This window comes from Rosa rugosa, chromosome 6 (genome assembly GCF_958449725.1).
Source record: "Rosa rugosa chromosome 6, drRosRugo1.1, whole genome shotgun sequence".
NCBI lineage: Eukaryota > Viridiplantae > Streptophyta > Magnoliopsida > Rosales > Rosaceae > Rosa > Rosa rugosa.
Window position 1 is genome coordinate 1,286,175 of NC_084825.1, and position 22,583 is coordinate 1,308,757.

The following is a 22,583-nucleotide window of genomic DNA, read 5'->3' on the forward strand; positions in this document are numbered from 1 at the left end:
TCAAAGGAATTAATTAATATCTTCTTAAATGGTTGTTGTTATCGTTAGTGCTTGGCTAAGCAAGAGAATATGCATGCACCTATCAGTGTCTCTTCCCTTCAACCAAATACCAAAACCATTTTCTGGTTTCTAAACAGAAGCCGCATTTAGTTTTAGTTTTAGTTTTAGTTTTAGTTTTACTCCAATCATAAGCAGCTAGCTTTAGAGAGTGGACTAGCCTTGTCCAGACTCGAGAGTCGCTTGGTCCATAAGCAAAGCACCCTATACCATTATCTTCTCAAAAAAGTTGTTTTCATGCAGAAATAAAGAAAACAAAACTCTATCTACATCTATCCCATCAAAAAGATAAACAAGAAAGAAAAGAAGAAAAAAGAAACAATCACATAATAAAGAAGAACAAAAACATCTGCGTGTTTCTTCCACAGCAAACAAAATCCCAGTTCGAGAGGAGAGAGGGTTAGTTTGGTCAACTCCTGTGCTGACGCGCTGTGGATGCCATCATGGGTCAATGGCATTAGGGTAATAAAATCAGAAATGGGGGGCAGTGATGGAGCATTCTAGTACATATATCACACTACGCACATCGATCGACACACTGCACAATATTTTGCTGTTACTCCAAGCTTTCTTTACCAAAGGAGACTGTTGGTTGCTGACTCAGATTCAGACCAAGAAAAAGGAAAGGAGGTACTTGAACAATTATTGAAACTCAATCTTTTAGAGCTCAAAATGGGTGTTTTTCCTTTAATAGCTAATTAGCTATTGTTGTACAATTCATGTTGTTTTTGTTTCTCAAAGAGGAATCTTTTGTCTTGATCGAAGCTAGTTTCATTGCATAGATAGGACCAAAACTCCACAAAGATTCTGACTTCTCACTGTTCTACCAGACCTGGTTTCATTTTGCTCTGCAGTGCAACTCTGCTCATTTGGCCTCTCCATTCACTAAGACCTCAGAGCTTGTTCCCATCTACACAGTTAAACTCTGGTATGTAATGTCAAGTTTTCAGGTTTGAAGCTTTTTCATTTGGAATCCTCTTGCTTATCTCTTATTGTTTTCATGCAGATTTGGTGTCAATTTAGCTCAAACGACTACTAGATCTTATCTGGGCCTTTCTCAAAATCAAGATCTTGTTCCCAAGCATATGAAGCTGAAGCCGACCACCCAATTGTTATACTGTCTTTGAGTTTTCGAGAGATTAAGCTTGAAGCAAGGAAAGAAGAAATTGTGGGTGCTGTTCAGAATCTGCAAAATACTATGAGTAGCCTTTTGTACAGTCCAAACTTTAAGTCTTCCGAAGCAGAGTTGAGGAAGAACCACGGAGAATTCTTGGATTCATCAAATGGTTTCCAACAACTACAGTCACAGCAACAGAGCTCTGGCCTAATGCGGTATCGGTCTGCTCCGAGCTCACTTTTGCTGGACCTTGTTGACAACAATGGCGGTGCTGGATGTGAGGATTTTCGAGATCTTCGATATCCTCGACCTTCCAGCCCCGAAGTGGAAACCGTCTTGGCAAGGTTCATTTCCTCATGTAATGCACCTGATACTGACAATGGTTCCAATAATAGTACGCACCATCTGTTCCAAGAAAGGCCTGTGAAGCAAGAAGCAGGGGACTCTGTTTCGAAACAGAGCGGTTACTCAAATTCTCCTCAGATGATGTACCACACTCAACAAGTTCATCCTTTGGATAATGCCTCCTCCTTTGGTGCTTTCAAATCTACCGTCTTGGAGAACACAATGGAATCGAAAATGGGTGTTGGAAATCACTCTAATCTTGTTAGGCAAAGTAGCTCTCCAGCTGGATTCTTCCCCAACTTAAACGTTGACAATGGTATGAACTTTTTATTGCTTATTTCTTTATTGCTTGCTCACATGACTTTCAACTTTTAAAGCATTTAACAAGTTGAGAAAATTGTGATCTATGCTGCTTTGGTTCCCAACTTGTGTAAACTTGGCTGCAAATTCATTTAGGCTTCAACTAAATCTAGCAGTGTTTACTCAATTTGTAAATGGTTAAAAACCTTTTACCTCCAAAACCATCTTTTCTTAGCTGGAAAGTGGAATTGATTGTCTATCACATGAGTTCTGTTTTGTTTGGTTTTTCCTTTTTATATTCCCTTTTCAGTACTAATCTTTATATATGGCTTACCCTTTCCAATATTTCCCACTTTCCATTTTCTAATTGCGTATCTAGTCACACCAAAAGATATTGCAGAGCGCATGTGTGAGGAAACAGTAGGGTTAAGTTGATGGGTCATTAAAAGGTTCAATTTGGATAGTTATTGTCACTGAAATCTCTTGGAAATATCTTCTGTTTGTTTGCTAATTAAATATCATTCCTACACAATGACAAACAGGCTTCAATCTGATGAAAGATGCTTCAAGTTTTGGAGTAGGCAATGGTACAAATGGAGAAGCTAGTCCATCAGCTTCTAGGTTGAATACCCAATTTAGTTTCTCCTCTGCTGCATCACCTCCCTACTCAAGAGAGTCCAGACGTTTGCCTCGAATTGCTGAAATTGGGAATGGAAACATAGGAGAGGTTAGTGAACCGGATCAAAGCTTAGGAAATGCTACTAATGGTAGCAGTTCACATTACATACCTGACTATTCAAATGATACGTGGGACAATTCTGCATTTCATGACCTCAAAAGAGGCAGAGATAATGATGGGAACAAGTTTTCTACTACGACTGCATTGGACACCCAGGTAAGTTTTGAACTTTTTTTCTTCACTCCCCGTGAACCTACTACTTTAATCCTCTTGCTTGGCAATCTGTTATTCACGTTAGTGCTTTTTTTTTTTTCCAACAGAATGTGGATTTTGGACACCGCAGTTACGCTCTTACTCATCATTTGAGCTTGCCTAAACATTTTGAGATGCCTGCTATGGATAAGCTTCTACATTTTCAAGATTCCATTCCATGTAAAATTCGTGCCAAAAGAGGCTTCGCGACTCACCCACGAAGCATTGCAGAGAGGGTAAATCTCTTTGATCACATTGCTTCATTAGCATTACATTATTGTATTAGCCAGACTGTTGTATCAATCCTTGACCATCGATATCGCATTTCAGATGAGAAGAACGCGGATCAGTGAAAGAATGAGGAAACTGCAAGATCTTTTCCCAAACATGGACAAGGTAGGAAAATTTTTTCCACATTAACCACAACTGTAGTAAGTGCATGTTTTCTTGAATGGGTGACTTTACATTTTGAATGTTGAATCCCTGGCAGCAAATAAACACAGCCGAAATGTTGGAGTTGGCAGTTGAGCACATTAAAGACCTGCAGAAACAGGTTAAGGTATAAATGAACTTGAATGCAATCCACATGAAAGCCAACCACCTATATCTTTCCTCTAAAATGTCTTCAATTTTTGGTGCAGACACTCAGGGATACAAAGGCGAAGTGCAGTTGTTCAAGTAAACAGAAACACAATTAATTCAAATCCTTCTCCCTGACTTGTTCATGTAAAGCTAGCAGTAGGAAAATGGGAAAGGCTTCAAGTTCTTTTTGTTTTGTAAATTCCTTTGCTATTTCAGTGACGACATAATAGGAGAACGGTAGCATATATGTTAGTGTGGGTGTGGAAATTTCAATCTATTTCGAGTTAGCTTGATCCATATGGCTTCAGTTAGGCCTCGTTTGGTTCACGGAAAGGAAAGTAATTCCTTTGTCTTTCTCATGGGAAGGGAAATGAAATTTCTCAACAACTTTCCATTCCGATGTTTGGTAACGTAAGGAAAGTTATTAAAAGTTTGTCAATAATGTAATAAAATAATATGTTGTGAGTAATAAATGCAAGGAAATAATAGGGGAAAGTGATTCCTTTGAGATTTGGAATGAACCACTTTCCCCCTTATTTTCCCTTCATTCAGGAAACGATTTCCTTTCCTTTTGCATTCCAAACGCAGGAAAGGAACAAGTTTCCTTTCCTGATGCTTCTTTTCTGCTAACCAAACGTGGCCTTAATGTAGGATTTCAAGGATTTGCATCAAAATAATTACACATTTATTTACTAGGAACTTAGCAATTTGGATTTTTCCTTAGAGCTTTTTACCAATAACTACAAAATAACACTATTATTTACCAATAGCAGACTCCAAAACCAATAGCCCATGCGGTCAATAATTGAAACAGGTTGTCAGCCCATTTTTAGAAAAAACACTCAAATATTAAGAAAATTACGAAACATGCCACTGAGACTCACATAACCCATTTCTCCCAAAATCAGAACGGTTCCAAAATTGAAACCATCCCAAAATCCAAATCCTCCCTAAATCAATCTAGGGCTCCGACGAAGGTAGGGGACGAAGCAGCTGGCGGATCGAGGCGGCGAAGGGAGGCTACGAATCCGGCGAGGAAGCGCGAGACCCAGGCGGAGAAGTGAAGCCTTTGACTGCCGAGGAATTGGAGCAGTACAAGTCCATTTCGGAGTCCTCCGACTCTGACTCCGACGACGGCCTCGAAGACGAGGAAGATGACGACGATGACGATGAGGATGAAGATGACGACGACGATGTCCAGGAGGTCGCACAGTCCTCCGGTGGCCCTCCGGTTCAGTCAATAGACGATGAGGACGACGAAGAAGACGAGGAAGACGCTGAAGGAGGCGATGACGACGACGACGACGGCGAGGGAGATGACGACGACGGCGAGGGCGAGGATGAGGTAATTAGCCGAATATTTCCTTTATTTTCCTTATTTGTTAAAGTAGCTTTCAGTACTTTCCGGTTGAAAATTTTCAGATCTGGTCCTATTTTGTTGTTTTGTTTTCTATTTTACTAGTCGGATTTACGTTTCTCAGGTTACCGGAGCTCTGAGAGCTGGGGCGGTGGAGTACCCCGAGCGACTGGGCCAGCCTGTGTGCCAGGTATTTGGTTTGTGTAACTGAATTTGATGCTTGAGGTTTAGGGTGATAGAAGGCAGATCACATGTATTGGGTGGAGTAATGTCTAATGTGGATCATTTCATGCTTTTGTTTGTTTGTTTGTTATTGCTGGGAAATTATGAATTTAGCTTGTTTGATTGTGCTTTGCTTCGTTAATTACAGTACTATATGAGGACGGGGATGTCCAAATTTGGCGCCACTTGTAAGTATCACCATCCTAAGCAGGGAGGAGGCTCTGCGGCCCATGTATCACTAAATTACTATGGATACCCATTACGACTGGTTTGTGTTTCTTGATCATAACTTTGATTTTTTCTAATTGTTTGTCATATTAGTATTCCTGTTTCATGACTGAGGGAAGGTCTTGCCATCAATGTATTATTTTTCAAAATTACAGGGTGAAAGAGAGTGTTCCTACTATGTGAAAACTAGACAGATAATTGGACCAGATCTGAAAGTATGACCAAATAATTGGTGCTGAATAAAATTGAATTTCAATTTTTTTTCCCTGTATTTGGTGGATTCTCAGTTTTGTATTGAGGGTCAGTAGCTTTAGTTTTGTGTTTATGGTACTTTCTTATTGGATTGGTGGTGTTGTGTATTGCTTTAGTTTTGTGTTTATGGTACTTTCTTATTGGATTAGGATGGAGCTAATGAAAGCAATGTTGAAGTGAGCAAACGCGAGAAGGCCAGGCTAGTATACTACTGGGGGCCAATACACTACTGCGGATCAGTACACTAATGCGGATCAGTACACTACTGGGGGTCAGTATACTACTGGGGCTAGTATACTGCTGGGGGTGACATACTACTAATCCTCAGTACACTACTGCTTGTATGCGGAAGCAGCAAAGCCAGAGATAAATGATATTGTCCAAGTTTCATATTGTAATATGTACAAATAGTTTTTGGAATTATTAAATAAATGAGTTGTTTCTAAGAAAAACAAATATGGAATGTAGAGATATTCTTTTTTCATAATGCGATCTCTGAAATATATTTAGGTCAGTACACTACTGAGGGTCAGTGCTACCATTAGAAATCAGTTGAGGTTATTTTTGTAATTTCTCATTAACATATCAATTCAAAAAATTGGTAGGAAAATGGCCTCACGGGATATGGGCCTTGCGCATGGGTCATGAACAGTACCGCAAGGGAAATATTTAAAAAATGCCTGTTAATGGTAAATATTGGATAAAAAGTGTAGTTAGTGGTAATTTGCTTTTTTCCTTATTTATTGAAGTTCTTATTTGATAAAAAAAAAAATGAATTTCATTAAATAATCAAAATACTGCCGGTGAGCTGTGACATGTTGGTAAGTTATAATTCCAACATTGGAAAGGTCATGGATTCGATTCTCACTGGCATATGTAAGAGTGGGGTGGACAGTGGGCTAAGGGTTTTTTTTTTAAAAGAAAAAAGAATAATCAAAGTACTCGTATGGGGATTTAGGTGGGTTGGCGGTGAGCCGTGACCAGTTAGCTCGCCTGACTAGAGCGAGGTAGAGACAAAAAACAAAATTAGTTATGGGAGGCTTCATAAAAATCTTTCACTACATGAAACTCGGGAAGCAGATTTTCTGGCTCAAATTTGTTTTTTTTTTTTTTTTGTCCTTTTAGATAACCCAATTTGACAGCTCAAAAAAATCAGTATTTCTATTCATGTGAGAACTGACAATATCTGAACTCTGAGCCATTTAATATGTAAATCACGGAACAAGTCCTTCTTGCCAAAAAAAAAAAATGAATTACAAGTCCTCATTTAGAGATTTAGGGTTTAGGTTGTAAAAAACCATAAACCGATGATGCGCCATGGAACATTTGGCAGAATAAGCACTCGAGTTTAATGTTTAATCGAGTTAGGGACACTGTTGTTGTCCGTATGAGTTTGGAAAATTGTTGTTGTCCATATCGCCACGCAAGTCGCCAAACTTTGCCCTATACTTTGCGGCCTCATTTGATTCTCGGAAAGAAAAGTAATTCCTTTGTCTTTCCTATTGGAAAGGAAATGAAATTTCTGAAGAATTTTCCATTCTGATGTTTGGTAACATAAAGAAAGTTGTTAAAATGTTTGTATTTAATGCAATAAAATAATGTGTTGTGAGTAATAAATGCAATGAAAGAATGGGGGAACGTATTTTTTTAGGCCTCGTTTAGTTTGCGGAAAGGAAAATAATTCATTTGTCTTTCCCATAGAAAGTGAAATGAAATTTCCGAAGAACTTTCCATTCCAATGTTTGGTAACATAAAGAAAGTTATCCAGAAAGTTGTTAAAAAGTTTGTAATTAACGCAATATAATAATGTGTTGTGAGTAATAAATGCAAGGAAATGAATGAAGAAAGTTATTCATTTGAAGTATGTAAGGAACCATTTTCCACTCTATTTTCCTTTGCTTCAGAAAATCATTTCCTTTTCTTTTGCATCCCAAATGCAAGAAAGGAACGACGTGAACCAAACGTGGCATTAGAGTATGAAAGGAACCATTTTTCCTCTTATTTTCCTTTGCTTCAGAAAAGCATTTCTTTTGTTTTTGCATCTCAAACGCAAGAAATGAACAACTTTCATTTTCCGATGTCTACTTTCCGCAAACCAAACGAGATTCATAGGCATTCCTCATGTTTACCTCACAAAACTTGGTACGGATAGTAATAGAGTTCTCTGCTGCCCGATGTTTCGTCACTTCGTGCCCTCTTTAAGTGGTATTACCTTCCCATATGGTAATTCTGTCTATTCTGAGGTAATCCAAAACTTGCAACATATGAACAGCAGTAATTAGCCTGGGCCAAATTGCAAAGAGGGCAATGCAAATTCCCATTTTCACTCATGTAGGTGCCTAATGTATAACCGTTCTAGTGCGATGAAACAGTCGGCGGAATCCATAGTGGAAGTCTAGGCAATTACACGATATGCACAACTCAACTTGTAGTTCTGAAGAAACGTATTCACAAAAAGAATAATAAAACATTACCCAAAAGAAAAATAATCAGACTTTCTTTTGATTAACACTCAACTTCACAAAACGTTTGACTTCAAATACAAATTTGTTCCGTCACTAATTTACCAATCCAATTTCCTTTTACTCCATAGGTTCAACTCCCAATGAACTTCTAAACCCATCAGAAATATATGGCTTGAACAGTGTAATCAGCATTCAATAGTATGCTTTACGCGGATTGTTCTGCAACCCAAAATATCATGTCAGAAGGTCATATGAAACACAAATCGATAAAAATAAAAATCACAAACAAAAGGAGAATGAGAAAACTAAAAAGGGTAATACCAGAGGATTAGGTCTGTGACGGTAACCAAGCATCATCCGCTTCTTGTACTGCTCGTATATATCATCTTCAGGAGTCACCTCTCCAGGTTGTTGAGCACCAACCCCCAAATTGTCCTTCTTGACATTACCTGCCATAATGGGATCTGAAATTCCTCTTCTGGAGCTTCCCAGACCCTCACCTGAAGTCCACATTCATCCATCAGGTTTCTCCTTATGGAAGGACACTACAGCAACTAAACCAATGCAATGTGATTTACCTTCTTTCCAACCCATTTTAGACAAGAGTTTATGACCCACATTATCAGCCTGTATTTTGGCCCTATCTGCAGCTTCTTTGGCAGCTTTCTGCGCAGCTGCATCATTACAAGCAGCCATGAACTTCTCCAGCTCTTCTTGTGGGATGTAATCGCCCATGTGGTGACCTTTTTTAAGCGAAGGCGCTGTGCCAAAAATTCAAGATAAAAGATATTTATTATAAAAGAAACCAATATCAACGGACCAGAAATGGAACATGTTTCTGATAACAATAGGCAAACTTCTGGTGTCAATCACTAGTATATATCAACCTTGAAGAGATGCAGGTGGGGGCATTTCATCTTTTGACTGTTTAGGTTGTCTCTTCCTCTCTTCTTGTGCTGCCTTTTTCACATAGAATTCCATCATGGCAATAGGATCTGCACCTGTTGGCCCACTAGACTCACCTATAAATGGAAATATAAACCATAAGTTCAGGAAAATCAAGGGGGGAAAAAAAGCAAAAGCAGAGTGTACTCAATAAAGCCTCCAAAACATCAAGATAAATGAAGGTACCAACACAAATGAACACAGCTACTGACACTACTGATAGAGCCTGAAGTTATTAGGTATGGCAAGCAATAAAAGAGAAGCCTTGCAAGCAGCACAAAAACACACAGGCAGAAATTAAGGTTTATTGAAGTACATTACAGGAGCAATATGCCCCCAACGGCATAATTTATGTCTCCAACGAAGAATCTGGCTAAAGCAACAGAAAATGTTACACCACACACCTGTCCTTCCCAATGAAGTCCCATATGTTGGATCCTCGGTGGCTTCATACAATGCAGAGGCAGGAGTTTGATAACTTGGATGCTTCAAAGTAGACCTTTGGGAACCACTTGTGGATTTAGAAGTTGACATGCTTGAACCTCCTACACAAATGACACCCCAAAAAAAAACTCAGTCTCGCAAAAAGAAAACAGAGGCAAACTTTCAGGAAAAGATGACAATGACAATCTTTGTTGTTGTTAATGTATCAAGCTTTTTGCTGCAGTTTTATATATCATGAATCACCAAAATACGCATAAAACTGCAGTATTGGAGAATATCACGAGTCCTAGCACAAAAGAGGCCTCAAAGACGACCACCACCCCAAGGAACTGAATCCTAGCCAAGGGCACACAAAAAAAGAAGAACAAAACAAAATGGGAAGTTTCACACAACATATATAACTTTTCATCAGTGGAAAGTCACTTGTGTTGCCTAATCAAGGAAACTCTTAAGAATTTCCGATAAAAAAAAAAAAAAAACTTTAAACAATCAATTTCAGTCAGCAAAAAAATAATATACGATCTCAAACTTTTGGTTCATCACTATTTATTGTAGTTACAACTTTAAGACTACTGTTCAGCAATTCACAAAAAGTGTGTAAGATACCCTCTCGACCAGGCAGGACATAGAAGAGAAACAAGTACTTGTATTTTCTATCTCTCTCACACACACAAATACTTAGAACACCAAATTTTGATGCTTCAACCTACTTAAGCAGATGCATACATATTTGAACGAACATGATTTAATATAAGTAAACTAGAAAATATTTTTTAAATATACCATTACGTGATGATTCAAACTCCCTGGTCTGTCTGAGGGCTTTCTCCTCATCAGCAAGCCGATATTCATAATACTTGTAATCAGCACAGCTCTCATCAAATAAAAATCTGCAAACGAATCACAATGGCAGAACAAAGTGCTTATGAGCCAGCATTAGGTAACAGGGAAAACAGAACCAGGCAATAGGGAACTTAAGCAATGTAACAACAAAGTTGCTACATGCTCCAAATTATTCCCTTAGGTTTTAAAAATGCTAGTCTATAAATGCCAACAGATAGATTTGAGACGGCAAAAGACATGAATAATAAGTCAAAACTTCATAGACTACTTACTTGAAGGGGTTATCTCCTGGATTTTTTTGTCGTGTAATATGCTCAAATTGCCTTCCATGTTTAGCCACAAAACTTGCTAGTTTGTCAGCAACTATCTTCACTGTAGAATCACTTGGGGAAGGTGGTGCTGCATATCACTTATAAAACTGATTAATACCGAGAGCATGAACTAGGGAATGCAAATTACTCTTGTAGCAGGCGTGCCAAATATGCCAATTCTTTCATTGAACATCTCTTTCCACCAATGTTGATAGGAACTTAAGGAATAAGCTGCATTCATGAGATGAGAAATATTCAAGAATGTTTTGTCCTCTTCAGCCAGACTACTTCATCAGTAGAGAAGACAATTACTGAGACGATTTTCTCAATAACAGCATCCTAATGAAAGGGGCCAGTTTCAGGTTACTTTAGCTGTTATTATTTTGGCCAAAGGTAGGAACTCACATCTAAGACCTCCCTTTCTCAACTAAGTAACTAAGTAACTAAGAAACAAAAAAGGGTGGCAACTGCGGCTCCAGAAACCACATATGAAGAAAGAACTCTATCTGGATATGTAGAAATTCATTGAACTAAGAACTTTAGCTAGACTCCAACTTGCCTTACATATGTGAGAAACATAAATCAAAATCTCTTCCTGGGGAAGTGTGTAGAAAATTAATTGAAGAATCCAAAAACATTTAAGATAAGAAATGCAGAATATAACAAATATTTATGAGGATGTAAAAGTTTAAATAAAACAAAAAAAGAGGAAGAATTGAATGATAAACCGAGACAAATTCAAGAGTTAAAACAGCAAGAGTGGACATATAAATTTCTGTTTCAGCATCATCATATGACATAAAAGAAAATTAATTATCGCATGCATAATGTTAATGCAGAATATTTTACTATTGAAACAAAGAACTTCATTGTGACTCAACCAGACTAGAGGATAAGCATAAAAGCGGTAATTACCAACATCCACTTGTCCAGAAGATTCCTCTGCCGCATCTGGCTGACCCAACTTTTGTCGTTTAGTTGTTGCATCACCAGAAACATTTACAATATCTGCTCCATCTTCATCCTCATCTGCTCCTAACTTAACAGGAGGGGCCACAATCTTTGACTTCTGTTTCAAGCTGAAAGCAAGTTTACCACCCGAAGCAGCATGCGTGGTCTTGCGTGTATCATTAGCCTTCGATTCAGTACTGGTTTTACCAATGGTAAGGTTCCCTGAAACAGCTTTACCTAGCTTAGAATCCTCTACTGCAGCGCCCCTCTCATTTTCCTTCTCTTGTTGAAGTTGTTTGAACCTTTCCAGGAATGAACCATCATTAACAAAGAGGCTAGGAGTCACTCCTTTGTCCATTTGCAAAGTGTCAAGTTTGCTTAAGCTGTTTACAGGAATCCACTGTTTGACAAGCAGCTTTCAAGCTATTTAGACATTGAAGTGACACTTAAATCTGATCTTTGTAAAAATGTTTCTTTTTCAAAATGCACCATGTAAAAATGTTTCTTTTTCAATATGCACCATTATTGAGATAATTTTTCTGTTGACAGAAAAACTTATCACCTAAAATTAAAAAGAGAAAGAATCTCATGTATTTGTGAAATGGTGTGGATGGCCCTTGTTTTCCAGGATGATTACATCTCATGTACATCCACACAGCTTTACACATCTGAATTTAGTTTAAAAACAGAGAATACTCCATAAGATTTAGTTAAAAAGAGTGCCCAGTGGTTACAATTAATATACATTACTGGATTTACATAATAAAATAAATGTATATACTCAGTGTGGTCTTTACGAAAATCGAGGGGCAACTCCCCATATTTCATGAAAAGATGGCATTTTGATATATAATTCCCAATTAATTATGAGCAGATGGGACTCCAATGACACCATTCAGAACTAAACTTAAACTATTTTGATTAGATTAGTTGAAAACATTACGATATTCAGATGACATTTTTTTATCAGCTATAATCACATAAGAAATTTAAAAGGAAGATTATAAAAGTTCATCTTAGAAAACATAGAAAGGATTCAATTTGTGGTACCATGAGAAAATCTTCTGTAATCCATAACATAAACACAAAATATTATTTCTTTTATCATCGAAAACAAGAATTAACAAAATTCCAGAAAACAGGAAAAGAATCATGAAATAAATTCTGCTAGACAAAGAAACTGAAATAGTCAAACACAAACCTAATACCCCAATCAAATTGAACAATTTGAAACCAATTGATATGTATCCAAAACACAAATCTCAGATCCTAATTTGGCCACCAAATCGCATCATCCAAACGATGAGCATCGCCACAAATCAAACGAAAATCAAGAATCGCAAAAGTCGAAACGCAGAGAAATTGATAATGAAGTAACCAATGGGAAACTAACCAGAAGTAAAATTATTGATGTTGGTGGATTGGAGATATTGGGAAACTAATTAGGGATTGTAATCCGATACCGTCTCTCTATCTCTGTCTCTCTCTCTCTCTCTGTGTTTTGAGGACGAGAAAGCGAAGACCGCTTTTGGTTTTTTGAGTAGGGTCGGTTTACACGGGGAAGTTTACATTTATAAATTTTTTTTTTTCCCTTTTCTTTTTTGACATTAAAATTAGAATAAATTTTATTTTACCTCCTCACATTTACATCCGGAGTCACTTTCCAGCCGTTTCTTGAAAACTTGCGTCAAATATGAAATTTCGAGTATTTAGAGATGCTTTCGTTATTCCTAATAGTATGACTCAGTAGCAAAATGCTTCTTCTAAAGCGCGACCCATTCATTCAACTCGCAACAATCCAATTAGTTCTCCGGGTGAAAAAATATTAGACATTCCATCTTCTGAAACCAACACTTTTAATGTTATTTGACGTACAATGATTTAATGATTTCGATATGCCCTAGGACTCATAAACTTTTTGGATATCTACCCCATGCACTTCTAATTTCATCACGGGTGTCTTTATACTTGCCAATTTCAATCAATCTTGTCATATCTTTTACTTTTTTTTTTTTTTGCAAACTATTAAGTAATATATTTTGAAATTTTTGTCACTTACGATATAATTTTGCATGTCATGTTAGTGAATCATCATTATACATGATGAAAAGCCACGTTTCTATTTTTTTTTTTTTTATCAAAAAGAGGATCAAATGGCTTCACTCCTGCCCCCACGTTTCTATTTAAAAAATATTTGAGTAAAAGCTTAATGATTGGACTAGATTGATTAAAATTGCAGATGACAGAGGTACATGTGATAAAATTAGAAGTTCATGGGCACAATTGATTTAAGGTGTAAAAATCAGGAAGGTAAAATAAAATTAGCCCTTAAAATAATCATTAATCTTTCCTGACTAGATTTGGTACCTCAATTTTTTAGAGATAAGGTAGTTCTGCCCAAATATTCCCAATGGGGCAGGTCTTTGATGGAGAACCTAATTGGGAAATTTAGGGACATGGAGAATTGGAGGTGGATATTGGTCTGTGCTTATTAAATTGAGCATGATATTGTGAGATATATGTATATAGGGCAAGGCTCTAATAAAGACCATTATAATAAGGACTTTGTGAGGAGTTTCTAATCAACAGTTGGAGATTCACTTTTTTGATCACATTTTGGCAAATCAATTGTTAGATGTTTAGATATTTATGAATTGATTATTTCTACAAATTTTCAACAAAATTGAAAATCTTAACCCAATACAGACACATTCTTAATCACTATAACCCCTATTGTGGGGGAATAATAAGCAAATGATGTGTACTCTACTCTATGCGAATACAAATAACCTTATAATTGCTTAAACTTGAAAAGGTGCGTTTACTTATATAAAATTGAGATAAAGATACTAAGATAGATTGGAGTAGACTCATGAAGGTATCGAAGTTCAAATAATAGAACAAGGAATAAGAGAACTTAGCTGCTTTTGGTAACTACTAAACCACATACTATAATGCTCATGATTTGAAGGTATCCAAGTTTCGAACCACGTAACTGAATCTTGAAGGAATAAGAGAACATACCTGCTTTTAGTAACTCTTTAAAGTGGAGTTCAGTTGCATTTTAGTCTAGTTTTAAAATCGCTAAACAATAAGCAGACAGTGAAGAGGAGCCTAGCGCTTAAGAAGATGTTTATTTTATCTTTATTTTTTTAGAACACATAAATAACTAAAATTAAAATGATAAACTATAATTAGTAGTATAATTCATTCAAACCATATGAAAACATTAAGCATACAACAAGTATTTACATATAAAAAATCATTTTAAAGTTTTTGATAAGTAAATAGGGGGAGCAAAAGAGGGGGCAAGCAAGGAGCTGCAATATAGATTATTATTGGAGAAGAGTGAGTGAGGCAGGGAGATAAAGTAAATAGGGGGCAAAATGCTGCCGGCAATGGACAGCAGCGGCTTGAAAACCCTAACCCCTTTCTCTCCTTTAAATCCATTCCGCTCCAGAGGAGGAGCTCCTCTCTTTGCTTCTCTATACTTGGCTCATCTCAACCGCAAATCCCGCCTCTCTCTTTCCTCCACTCGCTGCTCACTCTGTACTCTCTCTCTCTCTCTCTCTCTCTCTCTCTCTCTCTCTCTCTCTCTATGTGTGTGTGTGTGTGTAACTGCTTTAATACGTGAAGTGAATGATGTTGCAGCTGAGAGGGGCAAAGAGTGTTCTTTGGCTCATGGGGCAGGGCAGGCACTCAAGCAAGTCTCACAAACTAAGATTCTTCAAGTCGTTCTCGTGTCTCCTCAGGTCAACAACAACTTTAATCTGCTTCAACTACTCACATTTTCTTTTCTCGTACGATTGGTACTTGCTAGTTACACACAGTCTTTTTGTTCTGCTCTTATGGATTTTTTTTTACTTTATTTTAATTTTTATCATATCCATTATCAAATTGTGAAAGAATTGCGTGTTTACCCAAATTTGTTAGGCGCGATGAGTCTGTGTTTGACTTTCGAAGTTGGTGTCTAACTGAAAACAATACTACACTTGATAGATTGAGTATCATCGGTTCATGTGGGTATGTCATTTTGCCTGCAAAGCAGTAACCTTGGTGGTTTAATCATGCACTGCATGACTAAATATGCCAGGATTTAGTCGTCCTCAGTTTTAGATGCTGTCGTTGCTTCACGAGTCATAAGCTTAACATCCTTAAATTTCTTGGAGTGATTAACCACTTGCAGTGGAGGTGTAATAGACATAGTTCTCTAAGTGATTTCATTGCTATGCAATTCACATGGTTTTCTATCTGATTATTACAAAATTCTTGCCTTTTAGAAATAAAGAATACTAAGGATATTTGAAACTCAAAGCTCTTACATAAAAAGAAAAAGAATTTCATCAGGTACCTTATGCTGAACTCCTAGTTGTACATGGTACTTCCACATTGTACCTTTTCTTTCAAAAAAAGACAGAGAATTTCAGTGCTGATGAATGTAGTAGCTAGTGACTCAGAGAGTATTGTTTTTGTATCTTTTCCATTAGGTCATGAATCTCTCAATTTCTCGAGGCTGGTTCTGAGATATCTATTGTCCTTGGCAGATTCCTGGAAATACAGGTTGCATTGCCAGAACATGTGCAGCATCAGCAGTTGGGCTTCATCTGGTTGGGGTAGATATTGCCAGTTTGTGCTCCATTTCTCTTTTTAGATTATTCATTTATAGAGCAAGAAAAAGAATGTTTGTCCTCTACTAACATGTTTTCGTTCTTCATTAGCCCTTGGGCTTTCAGATTGATGATGCAAAATTAAAGCGTGCTGGATTGGACTATTGGCCGTATCCTTATAATTTTTAATCTATATTAGGATCTATTGTTTCACCTGTAAATTTATGAGTACTTCTTGAATATTGGAGTTTCAGATTGATAAATTTACTTGTGAATTAGCTATGCAAAGACATCCATATTGCTTATGAAATTCAAGATATGAATTTTTATATCAAGAGTGTAAAGTTGCATGCCATTTTCTCCCAAAATAGGGTTCAAGGCAAGATATGATGCTTTTGCATGCATGTGTTTGTGTCTTAACAATACTGAAATGATCTTGGCTAGTATGTGTTTGTGTCTTGACAATACTGAAATAATCTTGGCTAGTCAGTTAACGAATTTATATTATTCAAACTTCACATAAATCTTGTCTGTTTTCAACAATTAACTTCCAACTTTAGATATGTGGTTGTCAAAGTTCACAGCTCATGGGCAGAGTTTCAAGACTATTTCAGACAACAGGTTTGTCTGATTTCCAAATTGAAAGAAGAGATTTGGAGGCCTTTTTACATAGCTTTTGACTTACTGTTTTCTTTTATGTCTACAGGATGGTGAAAAGCGGTTGCTTGCATTTACAAAGAGAGCGACAAAATTTCATTCAGTAAGTTCCTGTTGCTTTAGTCTCTCCATTAGATTTTACAGTAATGAAATCTGCGAAGATACCCTTTGTACAACGTAGAATATTTTATTTATTTATCTTTTATTTGTGGCATTGAGCTGTGAATCTAATATGTCATGAAATCTTTCTGTTAGTGCATTACATACACTTAATTTTTTCTTTTGTGTTTTATATCCGACTATTATTGCATTAGACTTGGAGAAGGAGAGTTAACGTATAAACTAGAGATGCAGCATATGCTCATGAGCAATTTGGCTGGTTGATCTTAATATTTGGTCATGCCCCGGCACATAGAAAGAGATACAAGGCTTCATGATGCTTGGTAGTCATTCATGGAGACATTTGAAATCCTTTAACTGTCATGAGATCACTTTTGTGATAAGCAGTCATTTTGGTGTTATACATGCTTCAAAAACAAATTTCTGTAATATTTGTTTCTCATATGCACCAACTTTGAACTGTTCACTCGCATTTTCAAACAATAATATATCTCTGCTAGAGAGATCATGAATTACAGTGTATGAACTGTAGGCTGAAATTGTCTCAAAATGATGCTTCATTTTGACAATAATTCATGAACTTTCATGCAGGCTTAGTCTTTTCTTTTATTTATTCTGTTATGGGATTACTATAAAGCCTCTCACACTAGTGCTGTATTTATACCCTCTTAGCATACGGAAGTGTTTTCACCCTCCCACACTGAAGCGTGAAAGAATATTAGAGGCTATTCATACTCGCATTTGAAAATGACTAAACAAAGTTCTATTTTCAGGATTTTTCTTATAGAAGAGGTGATTTTCTCATATTTGGGTCAGAAACAAGCGGCCTACCACCTGAAGCCCTCCAAGACTGCAAGAGTGGAACATTTGGCGGTGGAACACTTAGGATTCCAATGGTTGAAACGTATGTAAGATGTCTCAATCTCTCTGTAAGTGTTGGCATTGCTTTATATGAAGCTTCGAGACAGTTAAATTATGAGCAGCTTCAATTTCCACTTGAAAATTGTATGGATAGTGAAAAATCAATTGTCACAGAGGACATTTTTGCATAATGCAAATTGTAATGGAAGTTAATGTTTTACTAGCAACAAGAACTTGAGAAACAGAATATTGGGTTTACATTAAGTAGACCACCTCTATACAAAGGTAGATCGACTCCATATGGTAGACTAGGTCAGCTTGGTTTCAAGCTAGTCTATGACTGCACCTAACTATTCTATTGTTGTAGGGAGCTTGTCTACCATTGATGTACTAATAGGTTAATGTAGATTAGACTTTCCCTAGAGAATGTACAAGATGTGAAGTTGTCAGGATGGACCAGTAGATTAATTCAGGTTTAAACAGACGGACAGACGGCTCTTCACTTTGTCAAAAACTAGTGCTTCTAACACAAAAGAGGATATAACATGTGTGCATCTTTGGCACTATCAGTATCTAGGCTTTAGTAAGTATTCAGATTGGGAGTTATATTTGACTATTACACTAGTGATATGTTCACATAGGGATTGAAAAATGTTTAAATTCTGAGTACAGACTGGGGTTTGTCTTAATTGTTTACCAGTCTTTCTGCTAATGGTCACCAGGAATGATTATGAGTTTTAAATTCTTGGGCATTTGCATAGTAGTAGGGTCAAATGCTATGTCGAATATCGGTTCGCTTTCTTTAAAAGCCAAGCCTTGACCATTTTCAACCTATATAGACACGCGCACACAGAGATTACGAGTTATATATGCACTGCTTGAATGTTTCTAGTTCTGCAAGAGCGTACCCACCAAAGCATTGTGCACTTGAAAGTGAATATAAGAAATGGCAAAGCTCTCAAGAGCAGATCATCAGCGAGCAATTAGCTTCACACTCCTAGTATTGCTGTTTGGCACTTGCCCTAATAAAGCTACCATCACAGCCATCAAGTTTGATGAATTAGCACTAGTACCAGTACCAACTAATTGCGCCATCAGAAGCAGGCAACTCTTGCACTGTAGCCTGTAGGATATTGCTGACGAGTGACAAGGTCATGCAAATCAGAACCGTGCTACCTCTCAGATGTTGAAGATTGTTGCAAAGAGTTGGAGGTGTTGAACGAGTTGAGTGTTGATGTCTTGGGTTGAAGGATGTGGTGGAGATGCAGAAACAGACAGGAAGGTAAATGATTCTGAAATGGAAGAAATACGAAAAAGAGCCAAGCACTTACCTATTGGGTGCAACTTAGGGCAGATGGACCGTGAATTATCAATTACGAGTGTTCGCTTCTTACCCTTGTAGGCTTGTGGTTCTACGCTTCTACAAAGGAGAAGTACGATGTGGCGGCCAGGTGGTCTTGTAGTCTAATTATCAGACCCGAAATTCAATAGCAACAAAAACCGATTAAGACCTAAAAGAGGGTCAGTCTCATACATTAACTACTTGGACAATGCCAAATTCCAAATTCCAAAAACAAGAATTGACATTGTCATGAACTATAACTTGAAAGGCTCTGCTCTATGAGGTTCAACTCTAGACCAGGCTACGAGAATGACGATTAAAGAGTGAGGTGGTGATTGTGTTTGGGCCCCACGCCCAATGTGTATTTTGATCACATATTATTTCTGATATTTTTTAAAGGTGTACACCAAATTATAAAATTTAAAATATCTCCAACAATAACGTAATGATTGAAACCAATTATTTTCTTAATCACTATTTAAAATATCATTTATGCTAAATCACCGTACTCATAGATCTCTTAATCATCTATTTGTATCACAAAAAATATATGTTTTGTACATTGAGGAAATGATTTTTGATTTGGTTGATTTTTGAAGAAGTAATTCTTTTTATGTTTTTGGATACTTATATCTAAAATGCTTTGATTAAGAGTTTTTGTTTCAAATAAAATGTTGTGTATCATCACACTCAAATCCCTGAATCTGCCAAGTATTGAAGCATTGAATCAGCATGCCATGAAGTACTAGCACTGGCCACCGGGAACAACCTCTCCAAAGGACCCAGACATGTTATTCTCTCCCATCTTCATTATGTTCAAGAGCAACGCCGAAAGGGTGGTACAGGACACCCATACAAAGAGCGCTAGGCCTCTCTATTTGCAAAATTTCAGGAAGATGGGGAAACAATAGAGATAGACATACATAATGATTTTACAAAATTTCAGGAAGGGTCCTGTATTTTTAGCCAAGATAATGATGATCATCATTCTGCTCATAACTGAGGTTTTCAATAAAAAAATCTAGAGCCATGTGCGATCAAACCGAGAATTGTTCTTTTATATTGTCGACCATATCCTATCTGACATTATACAACTTTCCCTCATAATCTAAGCCAAACATAATCAAGTCATTTGGACCAAAATAAAGTAAAAATCATTTGGACCAATCAAAAGAGTTGCAAGTAAGTGTCATAATTGGCATTGGATCGGAAAAGAAAGCAACAATAATTTAAATTAGGATTTTGGTGTTTTTGGCCTCTTTGAAATGGGTTAGACTTGTTTGGGATTTCTCGTATAACTCTTATTATTGGTTATGTAGTTATGTTAAGATTCACGAATTTTCTTGTATTAAGGTTTCAATCTTGCGTTCACTTTTTTTAATTTTCACTAATTCGATACTTTAGACTTCTACTTTTATAAATTATAAATTGAGTCAATTTGGTGAACTTGTTATTTCTACGTCACTATAAATTTTTCCTTCATATAGAAGCTACCTAGATACTCAATTTGGAGAGAGAGATATATGATCTTCTCCATATATGGATTAATAATGAAATCTAAACTATAAAAGATATAGATCATGATGAGAAAATCAATTTTCATATTTGAATTAGTGCTGGGGTCACATGAAAAAGGTGAAACACATCGGAAAATAATAAACTTTTGAGGACAATAGATCTTTAACAATTATTTTTCAAAAGGTGGCAGTAATTTTTTTTTTTTTTTTGGTGAATTTCCCGCATCGTACATCATAGTCCAAGCTTCTACATAGGCAATAGGCCAAGTCAAAGCTCTGATACCATTTGTAAGAACCCAAGGCCTCATCTAAAAGTGCTAGCTTATTTTTGGATTTCTAGGCTTTTCTATAGATACCATGGTGGTTCTTCCTAACGCATTACCAATGTGGGACTCGGGGTATTGCAATTGTTATTACCAAAAATATGAGAGTTTTTGACAAATTTCAATTTTAACAGATGTTCTATCTCATCTCTTATTTTTTTAAAAGAAAGAGACCAATGTGGTTGCTCTTAAGCCTTGATTAATGAAAATACAGAATACAATAAGGGGACATAGTGCCCAAACCCTAGATAACGATAAGCATCAAAATAACATCTCAAACCCTAGCTCGCCTCTTATGTCTGCAATGAAGTGCACATTCTAAAGCCCACATAACCCTACTCTATATAGGTAAGGACTAAGGACTTATTACTGTCATAAAACACAACTAACAAAAAAAAAAAAAAAAACCTTCACCGTCTTTGCTCTCTAACAAAGAGATCGCGTGTGAAGTCATCAACCAACTCCATAATTTCACTAACTTGGGAGTGGGGAGGCTTTGGCTCAAATCGGCATTCGTACCCTTTGTCGATTTATGAACCACAGGGCAAATCGGCATTCGTACCCTTTGTCGTTGGCTTTGTTCATTTCTTCCAATTCAAGTCACAACCGTAAGTTTTTCACTATCCAGCTATAGCAAGCATGATTCACATATGTCCCTACAGTGATCTGTAAATTCAATTTCAATGATTCCAAATCTTTCTGATCTATCTAATTTTTATTTTGTCTCTTCCTTGATTTTATCATCACCGTCATCATCAATTAAACAAGAAATCTTTCTTTAGTGATTACCCATTAATTTCTGATACCGACATAAAAGTTCTCTTCAAAATCATAAGCCACTTACTTCAATGATCAATCACCCTTTATTTCCTTCCCAAATGATACAATCAATTGACATTTCTTATAAAGTTACTTAGAGCAACTCCAACAGTTTCCCTATAATTTCTGTATAATAGGGAAGCAAAAGTAAAAGATTTAGCATCTTTTTCTTCTCCAACTCCAACAGATTCCCTATTTTACAGCAATATCTAAAATCTCCATATTCTTTCTTAAAATTTTAGAGATTGCTGTAAATATAGGGAATTTGGTTTTCTCTTTCCTCCTTTTCTTTAAAATAGGGATGGTTATAGAGAATCTGTTGGAGCAAAAGAGGTTCATTTTTTTCTAAAATAGAGAAAAATCAAAATATGGGGAAGCTGTTGGAGTTGCTCTTAACACATTATTATTAAGATTAGAGGTTGAGAACACAAGAACGAACAGACTAAAAAAATATGGAGTTCTAAAGCTTCGTTTGGTTTGCAAAAAAGAAATTAATTCAATTCCTTGATCTTTTCAATGAGCACGGAAAAATAAATTTCCCACTAATTTTCCCACCAATGTTTAGGGACGCCAAAAAAGTAATTAGAAAATGTGTTTTACTTTCCTTTCTGATGTTTGGTTTGTGTATAAATAAAAAAGTAGGTAACATATTAAAGCAATCTAAGTATCTGGTAATTAAAAAAAGTATGAGAGCTCTCACTCTCTCCTATGGTCGGCGGCTAACCCTAGGGTTTTGCCGTCCGATATTCTTGGATTGCGACGTCGGCGTCTGTGGTCCTTGGCAGTCGAGTCTCTTGGACTCGAGAATCTCTCCTCTTCAACCTTCGGGTTGCTGCAACCTACTCTCGTCGTTTTGGCGATGGGATTCAACCCCTTCGGGTTTTGCTCGTGTTATTAGGGCTGCAATCGGTTTCAATGATGGTGGTGGAGGGCAGCTCCGTGATCTGGCGGATCCTAACCAAACCTGGGATCCGGGTTCTATCAGCA

The 22,583-nt window shown here is 36.8% G+C and overlaps 4 protein-coding genes across 7 annotated transcripts; 3 read left to right on the forward strand and 1 right to left on the reverse strand.

Annotated features, from left to right (window-relative positions):
- Window positions 1-531: 531 nt before the first annotated feature.
- Window positions 532-3,627, forward strand: LOC133718323 (transcription factor bHLH130-like). Of its 3 annotated transcripts, none has more exons than XM_062145143.1 (8): window positions 532-687; window positions 888-985; window positions 1,064-1,835; window positions 2,362-2,714; window positions 2,819-2,986; window positions 3,081-3,146; window positions 3,241-3,309; window positions 3,392-3,627. In XM_062145143.1, the coding sequence occupies exons 3-8, from the start codon at window positions 1,256-1,258 to the stop codon at window positions 3,446-3,448; spliced, it is 1,293 nt and encodes a 430-aa protein (XP_062001127.1). In that variant the 5' UTR covers window positions 532-687; window positions 888-985; window positions 1,064-1,255; the 3' UTR covers window positions 3,449-3,627. The 3 variants fall into 3 exon arrangements, with proteins under 3 accessions (XP_062001127.1, XP_062001128.1, XP_062001129.1); XM_062145144.1 differs by having other exon boundaries at window positions 581-687; window positions 840-985; XM_062145145.1 differs by having other exon boundaries at window positions 603-687; window positions 844-985.
- Window positions 3,628-3,630: 3 nt separating this feature from the next.
- On the forward strand, window positions 3,631-5,767 carry LOC133714490 (uncharacterized). The gene is made up of 5 exons (XM_062140609.1): window positions 3,631-3,654; window positions 4,297-4,677; window positions 4,814-4,879; window positions 5,060-5,179; window positions 5,541-5,767. The coding sequence occupies exons 1-5, from the start codon at window positions 3,631-3,633 to the stop codon at window positions 5,637-5,639; spliced, it is 690 nt and encodes a 229-aa protein (XP_061996593.1). The 3' UTR covers window positions 5,640-5,767.
- A 2,101-nt stretch (window positions 5,768-7,868) lies between these two features.
- Window positions 7,869-12,904, reverse strand: LOC133714849 (SURP and G-patch domain-containing protein 1-like protein). Of its 2 annotated transcripts, none has more exons than XM_062141109.1 (9): window positions 12,744-12,904; window positions 11,315-11,750; window positions 10,361-10,487; window positions 10,029-10,135; window positions 9,206-9,346; window positions 8,744-8,878; window positions 8,435-8,617; window positions 8,178-8,356; window positions 7,869-8,075 (listed from the first exon to the last, which is right to left on the reverse strand). In XM_062141109.1, the coding sequence occupies exons 2-9, from the start codon at window positions 11,706-11,708 to the stop codon at window positions 8,049-8,051; spliced, it is 1,293 nt and encodes a 430-aa protein (XP_061997093.1). In that variant the 5' UTR covers window positions 11,709-11,750; window positions 12,744-12,904; the 3' UTR covers window positions 7,869-8,048. The 2 variants fall into 2 exon arrangements, with proteins under 2 accessions (XP_061997093.1, XP_061997095.1); XM_062141111.1 differs by having other exon boundaries at window positions 11,315-11,733; window positions 12,744-12,890.
- Window positions 12,905-14,682: 1,778 nt separating this feature from the next.
- LOC133714812 (uncharacterized) lies at window positions 14,683-17,828 on the forward strand. The gene is made up of 7 exons (XM_062141066.1): window positions 14,683-14,899; window positions 15,002-15,102; window positions 15,895-15,963; window positions 16,069-16,127; window positions 16,518-16,578; window positions 16,664-16,717; window positions 17,508-17,828. Exons 1-7 carry the CDS (start codon window positions 14,737-14,739, stop codon window positions 17,784-17,786), a joined length of 786 nt encoding a protein of 261 aa, XP_061997050.1. The 5' UTR covers window positions 14,683-14,736; the 3' UTR covers window positions 17,787-17,828.
- Window positions 17,829-22,583: the final 4,755 nt, after the last annotated feature.